This window comes from Ranitomeya variabilis, chromosome 6, assembly GCF_051348905.1.
Source record: "Ranitomeya variabilis isolate aRanVar5 chromosome 6, aRanVar5.hap1, whole genome shotgun sequence".
Lineage (NCBI taxonomy): Eukaryota > Metazoa > Chordata > Amphibia > Anura > Dendrobatidae > Ranitomeya > Ranitomeya variabilis.
In genome coordinates, this window is record NC_135237.1 from 231,372,972 (window position 1) to 231,400,852 (window position 27,881).

Genomic DNA, 27,881 nt, shown 5'->3' on the forward strand with positions numbered 1-27,881 from the left:
TAATTTCGCTAATCTATCTGGGTATTGTAGTTCTCCCATCCCCTTTATTAACTTTGTTGCCCTCCTTTGTACTCTCTCTAGTTCCATTATATCCTTCCTGAGCACCGGTGCCCAAAACTGGACACAGTACTCCAGGTGCGGTCTAACTAGGGATTTGTACAGAGGCAGTATAATGCTCTCATCAACTTCTCAGTGCAACTGTAGTCTTCAGAACAGCATACAGGTTGAGGCTTCATTCCTGCTTGCATATTTTGGCCATTTAGTTCACCGAATTCATAAGTTAACACAAACCTGTCAGCAGAATTTTTTACATATTTATTAATGACCTTGTAGGGGGCTTTCAGAGTAGAATTTCAATATTTGCAGATGACACTAAACTCTGCAGGGTAATCAATACAGGGGAGGACAATTTTATATTACAGGATGATTTATGTAAACTAGAAACTTGGGCTGATAAATGGCAAATGATCTTTAATGGGGATAAATGTAAGGTCATGCACTTGGGTAGAAGTAATAGGATGTATAACTATGTGCTTAATTTTAAAACTCTGGGCAATATGTTTATGTGGGGGTAAACCACTGTTTGGGCGCACGGCAGGGCTCGGAAGGGAAGGCACGCCATTTGGCTTTTTGAATGGAAAATTAGCTCCAATCATTAGCGGACACCATGTCGCGTTTGGAGAGCCCCTGTGTGCCTAAACATTGGAGCTCCCCCACAAGTGACCCCATTTTGGAAACTAGACCTCCCAAGGAACTAATCTAGATGTGTGGTGAGCACTTTGAACCCCAAAGTGCTTCACAGAAGTTGATAACGCAGAGCCATGAAAATAAAAAATAATTTTTCTTTTCTCAAAAATGATTTTTTAGCCCGGAATTTTTTATTTTCCCAAGGGTAACAGGAGAAATTTGAATCCAAAAGTTGTTGTCCAGTATCTCCTGAGTACGCTGATACCCCATATGTGGGGGTAAACCACTGTTTGGGCACACGTCGGGGTTCGGAAGGGAAGTAGTGACGATTTGAAATGCAGACTTTGATGGAATGCTCTGCGGGCATCACGTTGCGTTTGCAGAGCCCCTGATGTGCCTAAACAGTAGAAACTCCCCACAAGTGACCCCATTTTGGAAACTAGACCCCCGAAGGAACTTATCTAGATGTGTCGTGAGCACTTTGAACCCCAAAGTGCTTCACAGAAGTTTATAACGCAGAGCCATGAAAATAATAAATACGTTTTCTTTCCTCAAAAATAATTTTTTAGCCCAGAATTTTTTATTTTCCCAAGGGTAACAGGAGAAATTTGACCCCAAAAGTTGTTGTCCAGTATCTCCTGAGTACGCTGATACCCCATATGTGAAGAAGTTTACAACGCAGAGCCGTGAAAATAAAAAATCATTTTTATTTCCTCAAAAATGATGTTTTAGCAAGCAATTTTTTATTTTCACAAGGGTAACAGATGAAATTGGACCCCAATAGTTGTTGCCCAGTTTGTTTCGAGTATGCTGGTACTCCATACGTGGGGGTAAACCACTGTTTGGGCGCACCTTGGGGCTCGGAAGGGAGGGAGCACCATTTGACTTTTTGAACGCAAGATTGGCTGGAATCAATGGTGGCGCCATGTTGCCTTTGGAGACCCCTGATGTGCCTAAACAGTGGAAACCTCTCAATTCTAACTCCAACACAAACCCCAACACACCCCTAACCCTAATCCCAACTCTAGCCATAACCCTAACCACAACCCTAACCCCAACACACACCTAACCCTAATCCCAACTCTAACCCTAATCCCAACCCTAACCCCAACACACCCCTAACCATAACCCTAACCACAAGCCTAATCTTGAACCTATTTCCAACCCTAGCCCTAATTCCAACCCTAGCCCTAATTCCAACCCTAACCCTAAGGCTATGTGCCCACGTTGCGGATTCGTGAGAGATTTTTCCGCACCATTTTTGAAAAATCCGCAGGTAAAAGGCACTGCGTTTTACCACGGATTTCCAGTGGTTTTTGTGCGGATTTCACGTGCGGATTCCTATTGAGGAACAGGTGTAAAACGCTGCGGAATCCACACAAAGAATTGACATGCTGCGGAAAATACAACGCAGCGTTTCCGCGTGGTATTTTCCGCACCATGGGCACAGCGGATTTGGTTTTCCATAGGTTTACATGGAATTGTAAACCTGTTGGAAAACTGCTACGAATCCGCAGCAGCCAATCCGCTGCGGATCCGCAGCCAAATCTGCACCGTGTGCACATAGCCTAATTCTAAGGCTATGTGCACATGCTGCGGAAAACGCTGCGGATCTGCAGCGTTTCCGCAGCTGCGGGTCCGCAGCAGTTTCCCTTGAGTTTATAGTTCAATGTAAACCTATGGGAAAGAAAAAACACTGTGCACATGCTGCGGAAAAAACTGCGTGGAAACGCAGCGGTTTACATTCCACAGCATGTCACTTCTTGCTGCAGATTCCGCAGCGGTTTTACAACTGCTCCAATAGAAAACCGCAGTTGTAAAACTGCAGTGAAATCCGCAGAAAAACCACGTTGAATCCGCGATAAGTCCCAAGCGGTTTTGCACTGCGGATTTATCAAATCCGCTGTTGAAAAATCCACAGAGGACCAGAATACTTGTGCATAGCCATACCCTAACCCTAGTTCTAACCCTAACCCTAGTTCTAACCCTAGTGGGAAAAAATATATATATTTTCTTTATTTTATTGTTGTCCCTACCTATGGGGTGATAAAGGGGGGGTTCATTTACAATTTTTTTATTTTGATCACTGTGATAGGTTTTATCACAGTGATCAAAATATACATGGAATGAATCTGCCGGCCGGCAGATTCAGCGGGCGCACTGGGCATGTTCCCACCATTTTGGAAGATGGCTGCGCTCAGGGAGGAGACGGACGGACACCGGGAGGCTCGGTAAGTATGAGGGGGGGAGCACGGGGGGTGGATCGGAGCACGGAGGGAGCGGACAGGAGGACGGGGGAGCGGACAGGCGGACAGAGGGGAGTACGGGACAGAACGGAGGACTGGGGAGGAGATCGATGGCTGTGGGGGGCGGCAGATCAGGGTTTCCAGCCATGGCCGATGATTTTGCAGCATCGGCCATGGCTGGATTGTAATATTTCACCACTTTTCATAGGTGAAATATTACAAATTGCTCTGATTGGCTATTGAAAGTGCAACAGCCAATCAGAGCGATCGTAGCCACGTGGGGGCAAAGCCACCCCCCCGGGCTAAAGTACCACTCCCCCTGTCCCTGCAGATCGGGTGAAATTGGAGTTAACCCTTTCACCCGATCTGCAGGGACGCGATCATTCTGTGACACAGCATATGCCTCACAGGTCGGATTGGCACCGACTTTCATGACGCATACGCTGTGTCACAGGTCGCGAAGGGGTTAATGGGGATAAATGTAAAGTCATGCACTTGGGCAGAAGTAATAGTTATACATCTTATGTGCTTCATTTTAAAACACTGGGCAAAACCGTCAATGAAAAAGACCTGGGAGTATGGGTGGATGACAAACTCACATTTAGTGGCCAGGTCAGGCAGCTGCTGCAAAGGCAAACAAAATAATGGAATGCATTAAAAGAGGCATAGATGCTCATGAGGAGAACATAATTTTACCTCCTATGCAAGTCACTAGTTCGACCACACTTAGAATACTGTGTACAGTTCTGGTCTCCGGTGTATAAGAAAGACATAGCTGAACTAGAGCGGGTGCTGAGAAGAGCGACCAAGGTTATTAGAGGACTGGGAAGTCTGCAATACCAAGATAGGTTATTACACTTGGGGCTATTTAGTTTGGAAAAACGAAGGCTAAGGGGTGATCTTATTTTAAAGTATAAATGTATGAGGAGACAGTACAAAGACCTTTCTGATGATCTTTTTAATCATAGACCTGAGACAGGGACAAGGGGGCGTCCTCTACGTCTAGAGGAAAGAAGGTTTTAGCATCATAACAGACGCAAATTCTTTAGTGTGAGAGCAGTGGGACTATGGAACTTTGTGCCTTATGATGTTGTAATGAGTGACTCATTACTAAAATTTAAGAGGGGACTGGATACCTTTATTGAAAACTATAATGTTACCAGTTATATATACTAGATTCCTTAATAGGGTGTTGATCCAGGGAACTAGTCTGATTGCCGTATGTGGAGTCTGGGGAAAAAAATTCCTTCCCATGTGGAGCTTACTCTTTGCCACATGGGTTTTTTTTTTGTCTTCCTCTGGATCAACATGTTGGGGCATGTTAGGTTAGGCTATGGGTTGAACTACAGTAGATGGACTTAAAGTCTTCCTTCAGCCTTAATAACTATGTTACGTAAGTGACCTGTACAAAAAAAGTGAATCACAGAGCGAAGTATAATAAAATATATTATTTTTATTAAGAACTAGCTGTACTACCCGGCTTCGCCCGGGTTAATGACTGCTGTTAGCAAAATAGAATGTGTTAACAAAAATTTATTCTGCACACAAAAACCACAAAACAAATAGATAGAAATGTAATTATTAAAAGGCAAAAACTAAGCAAATAGAAGCATTTCACAACATATATTAGCTTTGTTATACTGAGAATGTCTTTGTTGCCTATATTCACCAATCAGAGCTCAGGTTAATTAACTGTAGCAAAATAGAAGCTGAGCTGTGATTGGTTGCTATTGGCAGCCTGATAAATCCCCAGCCAACAGGAAGCCCTCCCCCCTGGCAGTATATATTAGCTCACACATACACATAATAGACAGGTCATGTGACTGACAGCTGCCGTATTTCCTATATGGTACATTTGTTGCTCTTGTAGTTTGCTTATTAATCAGATTTTTATTTTTGAAGGACAATACCAGACTTGTGTGTGTTTTAGGGCGAGTTTTATGTGTCAAGTTGTGTGTGTTGAGTTGCGTGTGGCGACATGCATGTAGCGACTTTTGTGAGATGAGTTTTGTGTGGCGACATGCGTGTAGCAACATTTTGTGTGTTGAGTTGCATGTGACAGGTTAGTGTAGCAAGTTGTGTGCAGCAAGATTTGTGCATGGCGAGTTTTGCGCGTGGCGAGTTTTATGTGTGGTGCATTTTGAGTATGTGCAAGTTTTGTGTGAGGCAACTTTTGCATGTGGTGCAACTTTTGTACATGTGGCAATTTTTCTGTGTGTGCAAGTTTTGCATGAGGTGAGTTTTCCATGAGGTGAGTTTTGCACGTGTGGCGAGTTTTGCGTGAGCCTAGTTTTGCATATGGCGAGTTTTGAATGTAGCGAGTTTTGAGTGGTGACTTTTGTGTTTCGACTTTTATGTGGCGAGGTTGGTGTGTGTGTGTGGTGAAATGTGTGCTGAGGGTGGTATATGTGTTCAAGCACATGGTAGTGTGTGGCGCATTTTGTGTTTGTGTTCATATCCCCGTGTGTGGTGAGTATCCCATGTCGGGGCCCCACCTTAGCAACTGTACGGTATATACTCTTTGTCGCCATCGCTCTCATTCTTTAAGTCCTCATTGTTCACATCTGGCAGCTGTCAATTTTCCTCCAACACTTTTCCCTTCACTTTTTCCCCATTATGTAGATAGGAGCAAAATTGTTTGGTGAATTGGAACGCGCGGGGTTAAAATTTCACCTCACAACATAGCCTATGACGCTCTCGGGGTCCAGACGTGTGACTGTGCAAAATTTTGTGGCTGTAGCTGCGATGGTACAGATGCCAATCCCGGACATACACACATACATACATACACACATTCAGCTTTATATATTAGATATACCTGTATGTAATCTCCTGTATATAGTATATACCTGTGTGTCATCTCACCTATATATAGTATATATCTGTGTGTCATCTCCTGTATATAGTATATACCTGTATGTCATCTCCTCCTATACATAGCATATACCTGTGTCATCTCCTCCTGTATATACTATATACCTGTAGGTAATCTGCTCCTGTATATAGTATATACCTGTGTGTCATCTCCTCCTGTATATAGTATATACCTGTATGTCATCTCCTCCTGTATGTAGTATGTACCTGTATGTCATCTCCTCCTCTATATAGTATATACCTGTGTGTCATCTCTCCTGTATATAGTATATATCTGTGTGTCATCTCCTCCTGTATATAGTATATACCTGTGTGTCATCTCCCCTGTAAATAGTATATACCTGTGTGTCATCTCCTGTATATAGTATATAGCTGTATGTCATCTCCTCCTGTATTAGCCCTCGTTCACACGTTATTTGGTCAGTATTTTTACCTCAGTATTTGTAAGCTAAAATGGCAGCCTGATAAATCCCCAGCCAACAGTAAGCCCACCCCCTGGCAGTATATATTAGCTCACACATACACATAATAGACTGGTCATGTGACTGACAGCTGCCGGATTCCTATATGGTACATTTGTTGCTCTTGTAGTTTGTCTGCTTATTAATCAGATTTTTATTTTTGAAGGATACCAGACTTGTGTGTGTTTTAGGGCGAGTTTCGTGTGTCAAGTTGTGTGTGTTGAGTTGCGTGTGGCGACATGCATGTAGGGACTTTTGTGAGATGAGTTTTGTGTGGCGACATGCGTGTAGCAACTTTTTGTGTGTCGAGTTGCATGTGACAGGTTAGTGTAGCAAGTTGTGTGCAGCAAGTTTTGCGCATGGCGAGTTTTGTGCGTGGCGAGTTTTATGTGTGGTGCCTTTTGAGTATGTGCAAGTTTTGTGTGAGGCAACTTTTGCATGTGTTGCAACTTTTGTGCATGTGGCAATTTTTCTGCGTGTGGCAATTTTTCTGCGTGTGCAAGTTTTGCGTGTGGCGAGTTTTGCACGTGTGGCGAGTTTTGCATGTGGAGAGTTTTGCGCGTGGCGAGTTTTGAGCGGCGACTTTTGTGTTTCTACTTTTATGTGGCGAGGTTGGTGTATGTGTGGTGAAATGTGCACTGAGGGTGGTATATGTGTTCGAGCACGTGGTAGTGTGTGGCGCATTTTGTGTGTGTGTTCATATCCCCGTGGTGGTGTGATTATCCCATGTTGGGGCCCCACCTTAGCAACTGTACAGTATATACTCTTTGGTGCCATCGCTGTCATTCTTTAAGTCCCCCTTGTTCACATCTGACAGCTGTTAATTTGCCTCCAACACTTTTTCTTTCATTTTTTCCCCATTATGTAGATAGGGGCAAAATTGTTTGGTGAATTGGAAAGCGCGGGGTTAAAATTTCACCTCACAATATAGCTTTGACGCTCTCAGGGTCCAGACGTGTGACTGTGCAAAATTTTGTGCCTGTAGCTGCGACGCCTCCAACACTTTTCCTTTCACTTTTTCCCCATTATGTAGATAGGGGCAAAATTGTTTGGTGAATTGGAAAGCGCGGGGTTAAAATTTCACCTCACAACATAGCCTATGACGCTCTCGGGGTCCAGACGTGTGACTGTGCAAAATTTTGTGGCTGTAGCTGCTACGGTTCAGATGCCAATCCCGGACATACATACATACATACATACATACACACACACACACATTCAGCTTTATATATTAGATTAATACAAATAGTAACCATTAAAATTTGTAACAAAGAAAAAATAATAGCAGGGATAGTGACACCAATGTGCTATGCTCAGCAAGATATATAATATACAGTACAAGTATGAGGAGGTATACACAGAATATATGTTCAAACAGATAAGCCCATAAGGCGGGGAGAAACAAGGTTTAATATATGCAAGGGTTAATGCGGTGGCCTATATGAATATGCAAGTGCACAACCGCTATGGGTAGCCGATAGTAGTATATAGCGTCAATCAGTACGCTCATAATATGTAGAACCAACACATAATACATCCATGTCATAAATAGAACTATCATTGATACACAGAAGTCCCCAACACCCACGATGGGTATATCAGTGAATATTGCATAGTAATAGAGGCCCCCCCCCCCGAGGAAGCATTGACAGCGAAACGCGCGTCCGGACCTCTTCTATGCTCGGTACTTAGGTTGGTATCACCTCTATTACTGCTGTATCACGATGCTCACCCCCACATGCTGGGAGAAGAAATCTGTCTTGTGGTTCTTGAGTAATCAGTGTTGGAAGTTTTCATTTAATGATATGCTCGTGCTCCAGGGCAGGACAGTAGGCAGAGTCTTATCTTCCTGTTCTATACCAGACAACCAAAGGACGGACCTGCCCACAGACCATCCCGAATCACAAACGTGTTCCTCATCTTAGAGACAGACTGTTTGTGCTTTGGGGCAGGACTGTAGGCAGAGTCTTATCTTCCCGCTCTATGCCAGAGAAACCAAGGAAAGAACTGCCCACAGGCCTGCTTGATACAAATTACTGACCAAATATCCAGTTGCTAAAGTGGTCCATCACCAAATATGCAAAATGCAGAAACTAGAAATGCTGCCTACCTTAAATTGAGTACTTTTATTTAGCTGCATTAGACATTTTTAAACATTTTTCGGACTACAAGACGCACTCCCCACCCCCCCCCCCAAAAAAAAAAAGGGGGGAAAATAGAGGTTGCGTCTTATAGTCGTAATGCAGGCTTACCCGCAGTGGTGTGGTGGCGGTGGCAGAGGTGCGGGGATGATGAGCGGTATGGCGTGCGCAGGGTCCCTTCCACAGGTGAGGTGACGGAGCGGCCTGGTATGCAATGTGAGCAGCAGAGCCGGGTTAATCACCGGTTTATCGGTCGCGGCGGCCATTTTCCTTAAGCAGAGTTCGCAGATTTAGATCTCGGCTTCAGGAAAATGGCTGCAGCGATCTCCATTTGCGCACGAGCGGCCTCCCGCGGCCATTTTCCTGAAGCCTGGGGAAGCAGAGCACTCCATCTGCGCACGTGCAGCCTCAGGAAGATGGCCGCCGCCACCGATAAACCGGTGATTAACCCGGCTCTGCTGCTCAAATTGCATACCGGGCTGCTGCGTCACCTCACCTGTGGAAGGGACCCTGCTCACGCCATACCACTCATTATCCCCGCACCTCTGCCGCCGCCACAGCACTGCTGCAACCCCCCCATGGACACCAGGCGTGGCGTCGCCCACCTAAGCAGGAAGGGACCCTGCTCAGGTGCATGACGTACCGCATCACCCCACCTCTGCCGACACCATGCCTCCTGTGACCCTGCTCTGCCACCGCCAGCCCTCAGGTAAGATACTGTAAATTCGGACAATAAGACGGACCCCCATCTTATAAAAAATCTGCAATTTTCACCCCAAATTTGGGGTGTGTCTTATTGTCCGGTGCGTCTTATAGTCCAAAAATACTGTAATCTGTAAAATGAAGTCATTTAAAATATAGTGGTCAAAGATACTTATGTAATTTTATATATCCACCTTATACAGCAGACATAGCACAAAGATATCGGATAAGCAAGTATCCCACTCTAAAACTGTTTAGAAATGGAATGATGATGAAGAGAGAGTACAGAGGTCAGCGCTCAGTGACTGCAATTGCAGACTACATTAGACAACAGAAAAGTGATCCAATACGGGTAGTTGGAGATTTGGAGGAACTGAAAACAATTGATGTGAGTATTTTACTAAAACTTTTAATATTCTGCTTTTCGCTTAAATAGTGCACATGATAATGACCTTGTTTTTGATTTGGGACCATTACACCGGCTTAATTTTTACTCAATAAAAATGTAAGACAAATGCTGTGATTGTCACCACTTAATTTTAAAATCGGACCACAAATTCAAGACACCAGAAACAAGTACATGCACAAGAAAGAAAAATATAAGGTGTGAAATTGTATAATATGTACTAAGACAACATTTTGACACCCCATATAATTTTTTTTTTCCAGAATTGTTTTATTATTTTTCTTAACAATGTTCATGAAATGCTAAAACTGACCTGCCATTATGATTCTCCAGGTCATTACGAGTTCTTTTTTATTTAAGTGGTGAAAAAAAAATTCAAACTTTGGTTTAAAAAAGAGCCATTTTCAGATACACTTAGCGTCTCAATTTTGTCGGAATCTGGGGTTGGATGAGGGCTTATTTATTGTGTGCCAATCTGATGGTTTTAATTATACTATTTTGATGCAGGTATGAGCTTTTTGATCTCCCTTTATTGCATTTTAACCCCTTAATCCCTTATGATGTACTATCCCGTCGAGGTGACCTGGGACTTAATTCCCAGGGATGGGATAGTACGTCATAGGCGCTCACGGGGGGAGCGCGGCCGATCGCCGCCAGGTGTCAGCTGATTATTACAGCTGACATCTGGCACTATGTGCCAGGAGTGGTCACGGACCGCTCCTGGCACATTATCCCCCGGAACACTGCGATCAAACATGATCAAACATGATCGCAGCGTTCCGGCGGCATAGGGAAGCATCGCGCAGGGAGTTGGCTCCCTGCTTGCTTCCCTGAGACCCTCGGAACAACGCGATGTGATCTAAAACACAAAACAAAACAATAAAAGTACACATATTTAGTATCACCGCGTCCGTAACGACTCGACCTATAAAACTATCACTAGTTAACCCCTTCAGTGAACACCTTAAAAAAAAAAAAAAAAAAAAAAAAAGGGGGGGGAAACAACGCTGCTTTATCATAACGCCGAACAAAAAGTGCAGTAACACGCGATTAAAAAGACCGATATATATAAACTTGGTACCGCTGAAAACGTCATCTTGTCCAGCAAAAAACGAGCTGCCATACAGCATCATCAGCAAAAAATTAAAAAAGTTGTAGTCCTCAGAATAAAGTGATGCAAAAATAATTATTTTTGTATAAAAGTTTTTATCGTATAAAAGCGGCAAAACATAAAAAAAGACATAAATGAGGTATCGCTGTAATCGTACTAACCTGAAGAATAAAACTACTTTATCAATTTTACCAAACGCAGAACGGTATAAAAGCACCCCCTATCCCCCCAACAAGAAATTCATGAATTGCTGGTTTTGGTCATTCTGCTTCACAAAAATCGGAATAAAAAGCAATCAAAAAATGTCACGTGCCCGAAAATGGTACCAATACAAACGTCAACTCGTCCCGCAAAAAGCAAGACCTCACATGACTCTGTGGACCAAAATATGGAAAAATTATAGCTCTCTAAATGTGGAGATGCAAAAACTATTTTTTGCAATACAAAGTGTCTTTTAGTGTGTGACAGCTGCCAATCATAAAAATCCGCTAAAAAAATGCTATAAATAGTAAATCAAACCCCATTCATCATGCCCTTAGTTAGGGAAAAATAATAAAATTAAAAAATTATTTATTTTCATTTTCCCATTAGGGTTAGGGTTGGGGCTAAAGTTAGGGTTTGGAAGTGCATTGAACAGCAAGGTGGATTGCTGCCGAGGGGAAAAAAAAAATCTCTTTAAATCTTAAGCTTAGCGAGTGTGAACTGAGCGTATTATTTTTAATCTTTAAAGAGTCCATAATAACAGAGTCTGTACCACAGGACTGGCGTATAGCAAATGTGGTGCCAATATTCAAAAAGGGGACAAAAACTGAACTCTGAAATTATAGGCCAGTAAGCTTAACCTCCACTGTGGGTAAAATCCTGGAGGGTATTCTAAGAGATGCTAATCTGGAGTATCTGATCCTCTTGACCCAATATCCGCATGGGTTTACTAGGGACCGTTCCTGTCAGACTAATCTGATCAATTTCTATGAAGAGGTAAGTTCCGGACTGGACCAAGGGAACCCAGTGGACGTAGTGTATATGGACTTTATAAAAGCTTTTGATACGGTGCCACACAAAAGGTTGATACATAAAATGAGAATAATGGGGATAGGGGAAAATATGTGCAAGTGGGTTGAGAGCTGGCTCAGGGATAGGAAACAAAGGGTGGTTATTAATGGAGCACACTCGGACTGGGTCACGGTTAGCAGTGGGGTACCAACCACAGGGGCCAGTATTGGGCCCTCTTCTTTTTAACATATTTTTTAATGACCTTGTAGGGGGCATACAAAGCAGAATTTCAATATTTGCAGATGACCCTAAACTCTGCAGGGTAATCAATACAGAGGAGGACAATTTTATATTACAGGATGATTTATGTAAACTAGAAGCTTGGGCTGATAAATGGCAAATAAGCTTTAATTGGGGATAAATGTAAGGTCTCGCACTTGGGTAGAAGTAATAAGATGTATAACTATGTGCTTAATTCTAAAACTCTGGGCAAAACCGTCAATTTTTAATTGGGTGTATTAGACCTGGGTGTATGGGTGGATGACAAACTCACATTTAATGGCCAGTGTCAGGCAGCTGCTACAAAGGCAAATAGAATAATGGGATGCATTAAAAGAGGCATAGATGCTCATGAGGAGGACATAATTTATCTTACCCCCATGACTGCACCATGGAGAGAGAGGGATCCGCTCTCAGGGACAGGAAACCTACATGTGAAAAAGGCGTTACCTCTCTCCCACATCAGTTCGGTTTCCTGTCCCTGACGGGGAACCTTCAGCATGATCGTCGTGGGATGCCAGAGTTCCATCGGTGCGATTATTGGCAGCGGGGGGCCCTGCTTCGGATACGATGGATATCCCTCCCCCGAAGACCACGATCCCAGGGTCGGCAGGCCTTGTGCGTGAGCAGGGGAGAAGCAGTGAAGAAAGACCCAGTCTGCTTCTCCCCCATGAAAAACTAGCAGCCGGTAATATGTTACAGCGGTCACCTGGTGCCTTACCGCCAGTTCTCCTGCTAGATGGTATGCTCGTCCAGGGCGCTCCCTCTGCTGGCGCCGGCGTGCGCCCGGGATCCCAAGGCTGAAGCTGGTCGCCTCCTCCGTGGTCTGCAGGCGGGCCGGTGGATTGTGGAATGGCCGTGCTCCCTCCAGGAAGCAACATGGCGGTGGAATGCGCACACGCACGTGCGTACTGGGCGCAAAGCGTTCTGGTAGTCCCAGAATGGTCGGCGCAGGGGTCACTTCCGGGGCGGCACACGGCATCTCTGGGTAATGGATCCAGTGGTGCGCCGCCCTGCTTATACATAAAAAAAGGCAGAAAACAGATGGCTGGTCCTCAGGAAGGTCTCACCATGAGTGAGAAAGAGCAACCGACAGAAGAAATTCTGCAGTCCCCGCCGAAAAACGCTAACCTCAGCAGCACCATCACCAGCAGTGGCGACCGCATGATACTCCTTCCCCGCGTCGCAGCTCAGGATCTCAACGTAGCAGAGGGTCGGGTGGATCCAGCAGACCAGTAACGGTTCAAGTCGAGGTAGCTACTCCTACGCCAGAACCGGTATCCCCTTTAAATTAGGAGGGTAATGCTCAGTTTCTAAAAGGGGTTTTATTGTGTTTTCTTAGGGGAAGAAATGTACAGCAAAAACCAGGCACAGAGTATGCCCAATCTGCTCCGTAGAACTGCCCGCTACATGGGTAAAAACTCTGTGCCATATGTATAGAAAATACCATTTCCGAAGAGTCCCCAAGATTCGCATCAGACTTAAAGCAATTCATTAGATCCCAGGTAGGGGATGCATTAAAAAGTGCCAAAGGTTTGACAAGGAAACATAGGTCCAAACATAGGTCCCAAGAGCCAAGTTCCAGCGAAAAAGATAGCGATACCTCTAATTCAGACAGTTCGCTTTCCTCTCGATCATCCTCTTCTTCCTCGGAGGGGGACCGCAATTGCTTTCCCATTGATGAGTCAGACGCTTTAGTAAAAGCGGTAAGAACAACCATGGGACTAGTAGAAACTAAATCCAAAAAAAACGCACAAGACTTTGTTTAGCGGTGTGAAACAAAGGAAATGTAGAGCGTTTCCAGTAAATGATAAAATACATGCCCTAATAAAATAAGAATGGAAGAGACCAGACAAAAAAGTCCTCTTAACCCCGAAAAGGAAATATCCTTTTGATGACCCAGCCTGTTCTTCCTGGAGTAAAGCACCAAAACTGGATGTCGCCATTGCAAAGGCATCAAAAAAAATTTGCTTTACCTTTTGAAGATATGGGGACCCTAAAGGACCCTATGGATAAGAAGGCTGAGGTTTTTTAAAAGGTTCTTGGGAAGCCGCTGGGAAGGGGGGGGGGGGGACTAAAACCAGCTATAGCCGCCACATGTACCACCAGGGCATTAATGGTGTGGTTGGTTCATTTACAATCCCAACTAAAAGATAGATCCCCGAGAGAATCAGTACTAGATTTAATCTCAATAATGAAAGGAGCAGCTGCGTTCCTAGCAGACCATCTGTAGACTCTGAGAGACTGGCGGCAAGAGCTGCTTCCTTTTCAAATGCAGCTAGGAGGGCTTTATGGCTCAAATGCTGGCCGGGGGACCTACAAACGAAATCCAAATTATGTTCCATACCCTGTGAGGGGGAATTCCTATTCGGCCCTACCTTAGATGATATCCTCGAGAAAGCGGGGGACAAGAAAAAAGCCTTTTCGGGGTTCCCTAACCAATTATATAAACTGTCCTTTCGGAACAGAAAATTCATGCGTAGAAGGCCCCCCAAAAAATCAGAAAGAAGGATGGGACGATAAAAAATTTAAGGGAAAAGGCTACTTGTTCAACAAGCCTGACACCAAAAAACAACCCCAATGAAGGTGGTCCCCAGGTGGGAGGAAGATTGGCACACTTTCTTCCAGTCTGGGAAGAGATATCAGGGAGCCTATGGACCCTAAATATAATAAAAACTGGGTTGAAACTAATATTTCATACAATACAGTCTCGTCACTTTGTCATGACACCACAAAGGAAAGTGGAAGCCGAACAGCGGGGCCTTCAAAAGGAGATACAAACGCTTTTAGCAAAGAATGTCCTACAGGAGGTCCCAAGCCAGGAGAGAGGCATGGGATTCTACTCTCCTCTGTTTCTTTGGATGAAACCGGATGGAATTTACAGAACAATAATAAATTTAAAAAAATTGAACCAGTACCTAGTGACGGAGAGTTTCAAGATGGAAACAATAGACATGTGTGAGAACGCTTTATCCGTCTTGTTTTATGACTGTCATCGATCTAAAGGACGCATAATACCATGTGCCCATACACCCAGACTACCAGAAATTTAGTGGCGGTATTAATGCAGGGAGAGTTAAAGCACTACTAATACAGGGCCCTTCCCATCGGCCTAGCCATAGCCCCGAGGGTATTCACGAAGTTGATGGCGGAGGTCATGGCTCACATAAGAGAGCAAAACATATTAATAGTTCCATATTTGGACAACCTCCTGGTAGTTGGCAAAACTCCCCTCCACTCCACTCAATAATTGAACAAAGTAATGACATCCCTGACAAACCTAGGTTGGATGTTGAACCTAGCAAAGTCCAGAATCATTCCAACCCAAGTACAACAATACTTGGGGTTAATAATGGACTCAAACCGGCAAGAATGCCGCCTTCCAGGGGGGAAAGTTTCAAACATGTTCCAACTGGTAGGACAACTCAGTCTCCAGTAGTAACTCTACGCAAAGCGATGTCCATACTGGGATCGATGACAGCCTGTCTTTCAGCGGTCCAATGGGCCCAGAGTCACACCAGAGACCTCCAGTGGGAGATCTTAGAAGCAGATTCTATGTTAAAAGGGGATTTAGAAAAGCACTTAAAAATCTCCTCGCAAACAATACATTCCCTAGCTTGGTGGGTGGACCCACACAATCTAACCAGGGGTGTTCCATGGGTATGGCCAACATCTATAACCCTAACTACCGACGCGAGTCCTTGGAGTTGGGGGGCTCATGTAGACAACCAGGTTGCTCAAGGGCCATGGTTATCTTAGCAGTAAAATATGCACTCATCCACTTCCTACACTCCCTCCATTCCCATCACGTGAGGGTATTATCGGACAACAGGGTGGTGGTAGCCTACTTAAATCACCAGGGGGCACGAGATCTCGTACACTGATGAAAGTGACAAAATCCATTCTATTATTAGCAGAGGCCAATCTGTCGTCACTGTCAGCCCTTCACATCACGGGGTGTCGGAGAATCAAACTGCATGCAGATTTTCTAAGCCGAACACAACTCAAACAGGGAGCTAATTCCTTTATTGTTGAAAAAGATCAGGGAGGACAGAGCGAGAGTCATCATGATAGCTCCTTTCTGGCCAAAGACAAAGAGAGCATGGTTTCCATTGCTAAGGATAATGTCTGTAACAGACCCCTGGGTCCTTCCAGAAATTCCGAGCCTGCTGTATCAGGCGCCGGTAAATCATCTGTAAGTAAAGAACTTGCATATGACGGCTTGGAATTTGAGAGGAAGCTTCTAATCAAGAGAGGGTTCTCTTCAAATCTAGTCTCCACTCTCCTGCTAAGTAGAAAACCAGTGACTACTAGAGCGTATGGGAAGGTTTGGCGGAGATTTTTGTCAGAATCAGGTGCCAGTTTATCTGAGGAAATCCCAATTCAAAAAGTGCTAGAATTTCTTCAGAAGGGGCTAGAAAAAGGCTTAGCAACGAGCACGCTTAAAGTCCAGGTAGCAGCGTTGGGGGCCCTTTACAATTGTGATTTGGCGGGGAACCGCTGGGTAAAGAGATTCATTAAGGCCTCGACCAGATCTAGACCAGTGGTACACCATACTACACCTCCCTGAGATCTACATTTAGTTCTCTCTGCACTAACTAAAGCACCTTTTGAGCCACTGTCCCAAGCCTCTTTAAAAATATCACTCAAAACCTCCCTTCTTGTGGCACTAACGTCAGCACGGAGGATTAGTGACATGCAGGCCCTATCAGCATATCCACCTATGACACGCATACTAGATGACAGAGTAATCGTTAAAACTGATCTATCCTACCTTCCTAAAGTGGCATCACATTTCCATAGATCACAGGAGATCTCGCTACCCTCTTTCTGTCCAAACCCCAGAAATAGGAAAGAGGAACATCTACACACACTAGACGTTAAAAGATGTTTAGTCCAATATCTAGCGGCCACAAGAGACTATAGGAAGGATAGGGCTCTGTTTGTATGTTTTCAGGGTCCAAATAAAGGGCATAAAGCATCAAAGGCGGCCACTCTTGCGAGATGGATAAGGGACGCCATCATCCTCTCGTATTTGTCAACTAATGAAGCCATTCCAGGGGAAGTCAGAGCTCATTCAACCAGATCGGTGGCAACCTCCTGGGCAGAGAGAGCAGGAACATCAATTGAACAGATATGTGGGGCGGCCACTTGGTAAGTCTCCTTCCACATTTTTTAAGCACTACCTACTAGACCTGACTCCCTCTTCAGACCTCACCTTTGGCAGAAGGGTTCTAGAGGCAGTGGTCCCTCCCTAATGTACATCTATGAAATTCTCTCCGTGGTGCTGTCATGGGGGTAAGAGAATATCGTAGTTACTTACCGATAACAATATTTCTCTGATCCCATGACGGCACCCGTACATTCCCTCCCTTCACGTGTGAGTGTGAACACTAGAGTTAGTCTTAATACTTAGTCACGCGGTGCCTCTGATAAGTTAAAATTAAAGTTTTTGTTTGATAACATTTAAGTTACAGCTGAAGTTCTGTTAAGGCTCTGTAAACCAACTGATGTGGGAGAGAGGTACCGCCTTTTTCACCTGTAGGTTTCCTGTTCCTGAGGGCGGGCTGATCCCTCTCTCTCCGTGGCTCCTTTATGGCATCAGAGAAATACCGTTTTCGGTAAGTAACTACGATATTTACCTCTATACAAGTCACTAGTTCGACCACACTTAGAATACTGTGTACAGTTCTGGTCTCCTGTGTATAAGAAAGACATAGCTGAACTAGAGCGGGTGCAGAGAAGAGCGACAAAGGTTGTTAGAGGACTGGGGGGTTTGCAATACCAAGATGGGTTATTACACTTGGGGCTATTTAGTTTGGAAAAAACGAAGGCTAAGGAGTGATCTTATTTTAATGTATAAATATGAGGGGACAGTACAAAGACCTTTCTGATGATCTTTTTAATCATGGACCTGAGACAGGGACAAGGGGGCATCCTCTACGTCTTGAGGAAAGAAGGTTTAAGCATAATAACAGACGCGGATTCTTTACTGTAAGAGCAGTGAGACTATGGAACTCTCTTCCGTATGATGTTGTAATGAGTGATTCATTACTAAAATTTAAGAGGGGACTGGATACCTTTCTTGAAAAGTATAATGTTACAGGTTTTATATACTAGATTGCTTGATAGGGCGTTGATCCAGGGAACTAGTCTGATTGCCATATGTGGAGTCGGGAAGGATTTTTTTTCCCCATTGTGGAGCTTACTCTTTGTCACATGGGTTTTCTCCTTCGCCTCATTGGGGGACACAGACCGTGGGTGTATGCTGCTGCTGCCAATAGGAGGCTGACACTAAGTGATACAAAAAAAGTTAGCTCCTCCCCTGCAGTATACACCTTTCTGCTGGCTCTCAGCTAACCAGTTCATGCTTAGTGTCTGTAGGAAGCACTTGGGTCTGGTTCAGACCCCATCGTTTTTATTTTATTTTTTACTTTTCTGTAAATTTTTATTTTTTAATTAACGGAGTGAAGTGGGCGACGGATCCTTTTCAAGGTTCTGATCTCCCCCGAACCATCAACAGACGAGAACGTGGAGTGTCGCCTCCCCCGTATCCTCTCCTGTGACGTGGGAAGCCAATCCTGAGCTCACTTAAGGGGCAACGGTTCCTTTGGGTCCCGATCTCCCCATAACAGCAACGGGCGAGCACATGGAGTGTCGCCTCTATGTATCCTCTCCTGGAGCCAGGCCTATTGCCGGACAACTTGCCCAGTCCACCCGGGGGCTTGAACTCCGTGGATGTACAGAGGCTCCTTCTCTTTGGCGTCCGAGCAGCCCCCCCCTGTCCCAACACTGTTAAAGCGGATGGCACAAGGAGGCGGACGGTTCCTCTCCACCTCCCTAACAAAGGAATGGTGGATTGAGGGTTATTGCTTTATCCCTGCTCCGTCCACGCTGCAATACCTGACCTGTAGCAGAACAGTAGAGTGCGCGCTTTTCTCGGTGCTGTAACCCAGTCATCCGCAGCGGCTCCATGCCGGGACGCGCACCAATGGTGATGGGCCCCTGCAGTGACTTCCCTGTGGCCCACCTCCCTAAGGTAACGCTCCGGCCAGTTGCAAAAACTTACCCACCGGCTTCGGCCGATGTGTACGCCGCATCCCGGAATTCGCGCCCGCACTATGGCACACATAAGGAGGCTCCGCCCATCTTTTCTGGCGTTTTCTGTGTGGCACGGGAGCGTTAGCTTTTCTCGGCCCAGTGCCCCTCTATTCTGGTATTGTTCCCGCCGGCTGCAGAAATTTAGGCCCTGGCTTGGTCCTATTCATGGAAGTCATGAGACTCCGCCCACATCGCGTCTGTGGCTCCGCCCCCGAAATGGCTCCTCTTGCTCTCTGCAAGACATTATCACCTCTGCAACTCCTGGTGGCCATCTTGGTCTACCCAGCTGGCAGGGACGATGGTCTTTTGCATTAAAGGGGCACAACGACTCTGCAGCCAGGTAAGGAAGTACTGCCCTCTTCCCTCCTGTACTTACATGAATGACCCATGTTATTCCCCGGTCTTAATGGAGGTATATGACCAGTATTTCCTGGTCTTAGAGGCACATGACCAGTATTCCCTGGGTTTAAAGGCACATGCTCAAGATTCCCTGGTCTAAAAGGCACATATCTAGCATTTCCTGGTCTTAAAGACATTTGACTAGCATTCCCTGGTCTTAAAGGCACATGACTAGTATTCCCTTGTCTTAAAGGCACATGACCAGTCCAAAGCCGGTAACCTAAATGAACTCGGGAACCCTCCGCCGCCGATCCCAGCTTATCCCAGAGTACCTAGTTCCCCTGAGTGGGCTTCATCACTGCCACATCCCATGGCTCCTCTGATCAAGAGATTGAAGCTCTCCATGAACCCTGTGGCTCGGAGTTCTCGCAGGACCGGTATACATGGTTCCTCTCCTACATGGGAGCCGTCGGCTAGCAGGGACCGCAAGTATTCTAGAAACGTACAGGGGTCTAGAAAATGGAAGCTTAATTTCCTTATCTCCCTCACCAATGATTTGCTGAGAGCAAGACTCTGATATGGATCGTATACTGCCTTGGATCTGGACTCTCCAGAGCTTCAGAAAATAATGAATTTGCCTATTTATATCATCAACCAATCTCTGTACTGTAGATTGATGAGGGCTACGGTTCTACTCTAGATCACGCAGTGTCCCTCATAAGGACACTAAATTCCCTCGCAGAGCATTTGTCATTCACCCGGACAGGGAGCGTCCGGATAAGCGATTCACTGGACAGAAGCCTCTGCAGGCGTGGAGCCAATATGCAAACACGTGGGGTGTCCCCTCCACGTATACCCCCCTACGATGTGGGATGCCATTCCTTATCTGATTCTTAGGGGCGACGGGTCCTTTTAAAGGGCACTGATCTCCCCACACCATCAATGGACGAGCAAATGGAGTGTCACCTCCATGTATACTCTTCTGCAGCCAGACCTAACACCGGAACCAGCCCTGTCCACCCGGTGACCTGAACTCTGTGGATGTATAGTGGCACCCTTTTTTGGCATCTGAACACCCCTCTCTGCATCTCCACTATTTAGCAGATGATGCAAGAAGGTTGACGATCCCTCTCCACTTCCCTGTTAAGAGGGTGGTGGATCGAGGGTTCATCATTTTAACTCCGCACTGTCAAGAGTGCGGAGGTAGCATGAGACGGCTTTTCCTGACCTTCTGGATGCAGCCACCCATTCTGCCACTTGGCAGATTAACCGGGTAGAATCTCCTGTGGTTTGTCTACCAGTATTCCTGCCCAATGGGTCATCAATTAAAATTACAGCGGACTGTCAGATGGCAAATCTGGTTCGTTCCGTCTAGCAGCCTCTGGTTGAGTGGTCTACCCTTCCTTAGCCACCGCATGGGTTGCTAGAGCAATGGTCTCCTGGTCGGAGACCTTAACTACTTTGATTCACATCCAGTAACCTTTTCCCGAAGACAGTACTGCTGGTCAATCAAATTTCATGAGCGGGAGACTAAGGGTATGTGTCCACGTTCAGGATTGCATCAGGATTTGGTCAGGATTTTTCATCAGTATTTGTAAGCCAAAACCAGGAGAGGAACAGATAGAGGAAAAGTATAATAGAAACATATGCACCACTTCTGCATTTATCACCCACTCCTGGTTTTGGCTTACAAATACTGATGTAAAATCCTGACCAAATCCTGATGCAATCCTGAAAGTGGACACATACCCTTACTGGTTCACGCCTCTCAGATGCAGCTAGTTGCGCGGCGCTGTCAGCAGCAAATGCCATTACACCCAGAAGGGCATTAGAGCTCAGAGTATGAAAGCGTACTCTGTGTTCAAAAAGCCTCAGACATCACTCCCTAGGATCGCATATTTCCTATAGACCCAACCAGCAGTGGAAGAATTGTCCAGGACTGTCTAGATCTAAGGGATATTGGTTCCAAAAAGGAGGACCGAAAAGTAAGACCGATCCTGGACCTCAATCTTTTACCAAGCTGGACAAGGTCCTCCTTATTCGGATGGAGTTCCTCCGCTCAGCCATTACTTCAACGAAAAAAGGGTGGAGTTTCTGGCATCCACCGACATGCTTACCTTCGCATTCCTATTGTCCCCTCTTCAAAAATTCCTTCTCTTTCCCTTTTGCAAACAGCATTTTCAAGTCACGACCTTGTCCTTCGGCCTTTCTACCGCACCCTGATTGTTCGCAAGGGTCATGGCGGCTGTCATGTTCCTCTTGCAACCTAAAGTCGTGGTCGTCCTGCCCTATCCAGTCGACTTTCTAGCCGCTCTTCCAGCACTACGCTGAGTCGTCTATATCAATTACTATACCGTCTCTCTCCTGGGCTGGCAGCTTCATCTAGACCGGTTTTTCCTCTTTTCCAACCCAGCAGATATCCTTTTTGAGGATGATCCTGCACACTTCCAAAGGGTTAGTATTTCTCCCTTGAGACAAGGCCGTGGCCCTTCAACTCAGAACTCGCTTACTTGATCACTCATTCCATTCGATTTGCTGGGAGGGTCATGAGGAAAAATGGTGACAGTAGTGGAAGCTGTTTCCTTCGCTCTGCTCATTTTCTGTAGGTCACACAGGCTTTCAGATGGTAGTCTCTGAGCTGCTTCCTCATCCAGGGGAGTTCCTTCCGGTTCAATGATTATTAGTGACTACCGATGCCAGCCTTCTTCTCCCAATCTTTGTTCTGGGGATCCGACCGATATGGCTAGTCCTACAGCAGGTCCTCTGGCTTCTGGCGAGTCACCCCATCCGAATTCAATTGGATAATGCCACATCTGTGCCATACGTCAATCATCTAGCAGGTACCCACGGTCAGGCATCATGGACAAGGTACCTCACATTCTCTGATGGGCCGAGATCTATCATTCGGTGATGTCGGCAGTACACATCCCAGGAGTAGATCTCTGGTCGGTAGACTTCTTCAGCCATTAGGGTCCCGCCTCAAGTGAGTGAGAACTTCACCCAGAAGTCTTCCATCAGATCTGCCTTCACTGGGGCACTCCAGATGTAGATCGGATGGTGTCCAGACTGAATGCCAGTGTACTCGTGTTCATGGTTCAGCCTCAAGATTCAAAAGCCATTGCAGTGAATGCTCTGGTTCTTCCGTGGTACCAGTTTCCATAATCCCTCTCCCTACTTCCGAGAGTCGTTTGGAAGCAGGAAGGGCCCCAGTGGTCCTGGGAGATCCGCTCGGACCACATTAGGTTTTTTGTTTGTGAAGCTAGTGCTTTTTCCGTCTTATTGCAGCAAAACTGCAATTAGTGACTTTCTCGTAGGGAGTTTTCACATGTGGTCCTTCCCTTTCACATACCATTAGATCTTTGGGACCTTAAAGGGAATCTGTCACCCCCCAGGCGTTTTTAACTTAAGGAGCCACCTTGTGCTGCACTAATGCGGCATTCTGTCAAGGCTCTCTTAGTTGGTGTCCCTGCCAACGCTGAAATAATCGTTTTTATAATTTGTCCCTCATACCTGTATTTTGTCAGTGGGCATGCCTTTCCCCCCTGACACAAACGCCTCCCAGCCATCACTCAGGGCCTCCGGGCGCTGCCTCCATTTCCTTCATGAATGTCCCCGGTGCCTCCGCTGTAAGTTCAAAGGGCAGGGCAGACTTCGCATGCCTGAAAAAAAAAAAAAAAAGGGGTTCCTGGTGGTCTTACAGTAGACTCCTTTCTGATCCGGACAGACTTTACTATCAAGGAAGGTCGCCCCTTTTTTTCTCTGCGAACTCGTCATCCTGACAAGTCTTCAAGAACGCTCTGTTCTTTCAGACATTTTTTCCTTATTACCATCAAGGCAAGGTTGTCCTCAGGCCATCCCTGTCCCTTGTTACCATGGTGGTATTGTATTCCCAATGTTACGAGGGCATCTTTCTTTCCTGATCTCTTTCGGCACCAGTCCTCAAAATGGGATGAGTTCTCCATATTCTGGACGAAGTGAGTACTCTGAGTAGGTACGTATCGTGCACGGCATCCTTCCGAAGATTGGACACCTTATTTGGGCTTCCTGACTGTCAGAGGAAGGCTTCCTGATGGTTACAGGAAGGATTTAGCCATTTCATCGGCCATGTTAGCCTGGTGGATTCGTTACACTATCCAGGAGTCCTTCCGGGTTAGACGTTAGCCTAACTCCTCTCCACTCTGTCGATCAAGGTTTCTTGGACTCTAGGCAGCAGGCGTCTAAATCACGCCTGGAAGCTTGCGGATTCATCCAGTCCACATGCAGTCTTGAAGCACTATAATTCCCAGACTTCCGCAGATGAGTCTGGACAGGCGGACTCTGCAGGCCGTGGTGGCGCACTTGTAAGTAGCAGTTACACAGGGCCTGATCTGATGTTGTCCCCACCCAGGGACTGCTTTGGGCCGTCCCACGGTCTGTTTCCCCCAATAAGGTGAAGGAGAAATAGGGATTTTTGTGTACTCACCGTAAAATCCTTTTTTCCGAGCCATTCATTGGGGACACCGCTCCCACCCTGTTATTAGCTTCTGCTTGTTTTATAGTTTGACATGCTATACTCTCATATATAATTTGACATGCTATACTTTATGTTGTTATTGATCTACTGCTTTTGCACCGAACTGGTTAGCTGAGCTGAGATCCAGCAGGAAGGTGTATACTGCAGGGGAGGAGCTAACTTTTTTGTATCACTTAGTGTCAGCCTCCTATTGGCGGCAGCAGCAGCATACACCCACGATCCGTGTCCCCCAATGAATGGCTCGGAGAAAAGGATTTTACGGTGAGTACACAAAAATCTCAATTTTTTTGCCTTCCTCTGGATCAACATTTTAGGTTAGGCTATGGGTTGAACTAGATGGACTTAGTCTTCCTTCAACCTTAATAACTGTTACTAAAGTTAGGGTTGGGGCCTACAGTTAGGGTTGGGGGCTACGGTTAGGGTTGGGGCTAAAGTTAGGGTTAAGGTTTGGATTACATTTACGGTTGGGATTAGGGTTAGGTTGTGTTAGGGATAATGGTTAGGGTTATGGTTGGGATTAGGGTTAGGGGTGTGTTGGATTTAGGGGTGTGGTTAGGATTAGTGTTAGGGGTGTGTTGGGGTTAGGGGTGTGTTGGCACTAGGGGTGTGGTTGGGGTTAGGGGTGTGGTTGGGATTTGGGTTAGGGGCGTGTTCAGGTTAGGGGTGTGGTTAGGGTTGGGATTAGGGTTAGGGGTGTGTTCGGGTTAGGGTTGGAGTTAGAATTGGGGGATTTCCAATGTTTAGGCACATCCGGGGCTCCAAACGCGACATGGTGTCCGATCTCAATTCCAGCCAATTCTGTGTTGAAAAAGTAAAACAGTGCTTCTTCCCTTTTACGAGCTCTGCCATGCGCCCAAACAGGGGTTTACCCCAATATGTGGGGTATCAGCGTTCTCGGGACAAATTGGACAACAACTTTTGTGGTCCAATTTCTCTTGGTATTCTTGGGGAAATAAAAAATTGGGGGCTAAAAAAATAATTTTTGTGGGCGAAAAAAATTTCATTTTATTTTCACGGCTCTATAATTACCATATAAATAAACCATATAAATTCTAGTTTGGGATAGTGAACATTCCCTTTTTATGTAGTAGACTTTGAGGTGACTTTCTCTTTGTATTTCATTTCTCCCAAATCTGTTGCTATATACTTTAAATAAAAATAATATAGATCAGTGTTTCTCAAACTCCGGGCCTCATAGCCCCAACACGTCATGTTGTCAGGATTTCGTTTAGTATTGCACAGGTGATGGAATTAAGACATCAGCAACTGCCACTGGTTCGCTCTCCTGTGCAATAATAAGTAAATCCTGAAAACATGATGTGTTGGGGTGGGAGAGCATGAGGACAGGGTTTGGGAAACACTGGTATAGATTAATAATGTTTTCTGGTTTTGGAAAATCCTTAACCCTTTGAAATCGTTGCTATACTCACCCTTCATGGGTTCAGTTCTAAGTTTCCACTGCTGCTCCTGGTGTATTGTATTATTTGTAGAGCTTTGCTTCACAATTGGTTGCAGCACTGTCAGAGTGACTTCAGCACTGCAGGCAATAATACATTGGGAGCCGCAGCTGAGACTCTGTGCTGGACTTGGGGAGGGTGAGTAAATAAGTGTGGGGTGTTTTTGTTATTTAATGTTTTTATTTTTTTTTTGCTTTCAATAAGGTTATTGAATATTTCAAACACTAGTGACAAACTGATATCCTGTAACATGTCAAATCTGTTAGTCAAGACATGTACAGTTTTGTTTTTATGTCTTTAAACTAGCTGCAGCTCTGGAAGATTAGTGTTTTCCAACACCAAAATACCAATTTTAAATATCATTGTCATCATCAATTTACATACAGAAACTTTATGTGCCAAACAGTCTTCTTAAATAATTAAAAACTCTGCTTTTTAACTCCAGTGTTAGGCTGGTTTTGAGCATGATTATCAGATTAGAACTGGCAGAGACTGAAATAAAAACTGCAGGTGCCATGTCAGTCTAATAGCCAACACATTGTTGATTTAACCTACCATATATACTTGAGTATAAGCCGACCCGAGTATAAGCAGAGACCCCTAATTATGCCACAAAAAGCTGGGAAAGCTTAATGACTCGAGTATAAGCCTAGGGTGGGAAATGTAGCAGCAGCTTCTGGTAAATTTAAAAAATAAAAATACATGCAGTGGCATGTAAAAGTTTGGGCACCCCTTGTCAAAATAACTTTTATTGTGAACAATTTAACAAGTTGAAGATAAAATGATCTCTAAAAGGGCTAAAGTTAAAGATCACACATTTCCTTTGTAGTTTAGGAAAATATATATATATTGTAATTTTTTTACATTTTAAAAATTACAAAAAGGAAAATGGGCCGATGCAGAAGTTTGGGCACCCTGCATGGTTAGTACCTAGTAGCTCCTGCTTTTGAAAGTACCACAGCTTGTAAATTCTTCTTGTAGCCAGCCAAGTGTCTTTCAATTCTTGTTTGAGGGATTTTCATCCATTCTTCCTTGGAAAATTCTTCCAGTTCTGTGATATTCTTGGGTCATCTTACATGCACTGCTATTTTGAGATCTAGCCACAAATTTTCAATGATGTTCAGGTCAGGGGACTGTGAGGGTTATTGTGAAGCCTTCACCTTGCACCATTTGAGGTAGTCTATTGTGGATTTTGACATTTGTAGAAGCCATCCTCTTTTCAACTTCAGCTTTTTTACAGATTGTGTTATGTTTGCATCAAGAATTTGTTGAAATTTCATTGAATCCATTCTTCCCTCTACCCGTGAAATGTTCTCTGTGCCATTGGCTACAGAACAACCCCAAAGCAAGATTAAGCCACCCTCAAGCTTAATGGTAGAGATATATTTTCCTGAAATTTAGTGCTTTTTTTACTCCACACAAACCTTTGATCATTGTGGCCAAAGAGTACTATTTTAACCTCATCGGTCCACAGGATTTGTTTTCAAAATGCATCAGGTTTGTTTAGATGTTCTTTTGCATACTTCTGATGCTGAACTTTATAGTGAGGATGCAGGAGAGGTTTTATTCTGAAGGCCATATTTATGCCGGTGTCTCAGAAAAGTAGAACAATGTACCACAACTCCAGAGTCTGGTAAATCTTTCTGAGGGTCTTTTGCAGTCAAGAAGGGGTGCTGATTTGCCTCTCTAGCAATCCAATGAGCAGCTCTCACTGAAATTTTGCTTGCTTTTCCAGACCTTATCTGGACCTCCATTGTTCCTGATAACTGCCATTTCTTAATTTCATTTCAAATTGAGAAAAGAGCAACTTGAAAAAGCTTTACTATCTTCTTATAGCCTTAAGTAAAAAATGACAATATATTTTTTTTTTTTTGCCTAAAATACAAAGGAAATGTGTCATCTTTACCTTTAGGCCTTTTAGAGATCATTTAATCTTCAACTTGCTTAACTGTTCACAATAAGAGTAATTTTGACCATGGGTGCCCAAACTTTTACATGCCACTGTACCAATAAAAGTAAAATTAATTGAGACATCAGTAGGTTTACATGTTTTTGAATATCCATATTGAATAAGGAACCCCATATAATGCTCCATACAAAATACACCCCATATAATGCTCCATAAAGTTTATGATGGGCCCCATAAGATGCTCCATACAAAATACGCCCCATATAATGTTCCGTAAAGTTTATAATGGGCCCCATAACATGCTTCATACAAAAATATGCCCCATATAATGCTGCACAAAGGTTGATTATGGCCCCATAAGATGCTCCATAGACACATTTGCCCAATATAAGGCTGCACAAAGGTTGATTATCGGCCCATAAGATTCTCCATAGAATATTATGACCCATATGCTGCTGCGATTAAAAAAAAAAAAAGACGTACTCGCCTCTTGTCCTGAGCAGGCGGTGACATTGGCACTTGCGATGTTCACCTGTCCCCGTTCCACCGCTGTGCGCCACTCCGTCTTCCGGGTCTCTGCAGTGACTGTTCAGGCAGAGGACGGAGCGCACACTAAACACGTGATCGCGCCCTCTGACCTGAACGTCACAGCCAGAGGACCC

General features: G+C 44.9%; 1 protein-coding gene across 7 annotated transcripts in view; it reads left to right on the top strand.

Moving 5' to 3' along the window:
- Window positions 1-27,881, top strand: part of ERP44 (endoplasmic reticulum protein 44) — a 367,040-nt gene that overhangs the window by 140,205 nt on the left and 198,954 nt on the right. For 6 of the 7 annotated variants that reach the window (XM_077269495.1, XM_077269490.1, XM_077269493.1 and 3 more), the window contains one exon: window positions 9,315-9,499. In XM_077269495.1, the coding sequence (XP_077125610.1) occupies window positions 9,315-9,499 (185 nt within the window). The remainder of the gene's footprint in view (window positions 1-9,314; window positions 9,500-27,881) is intronic. The other variant, XM_077269489.1, reaches the window with a different exon arrangement.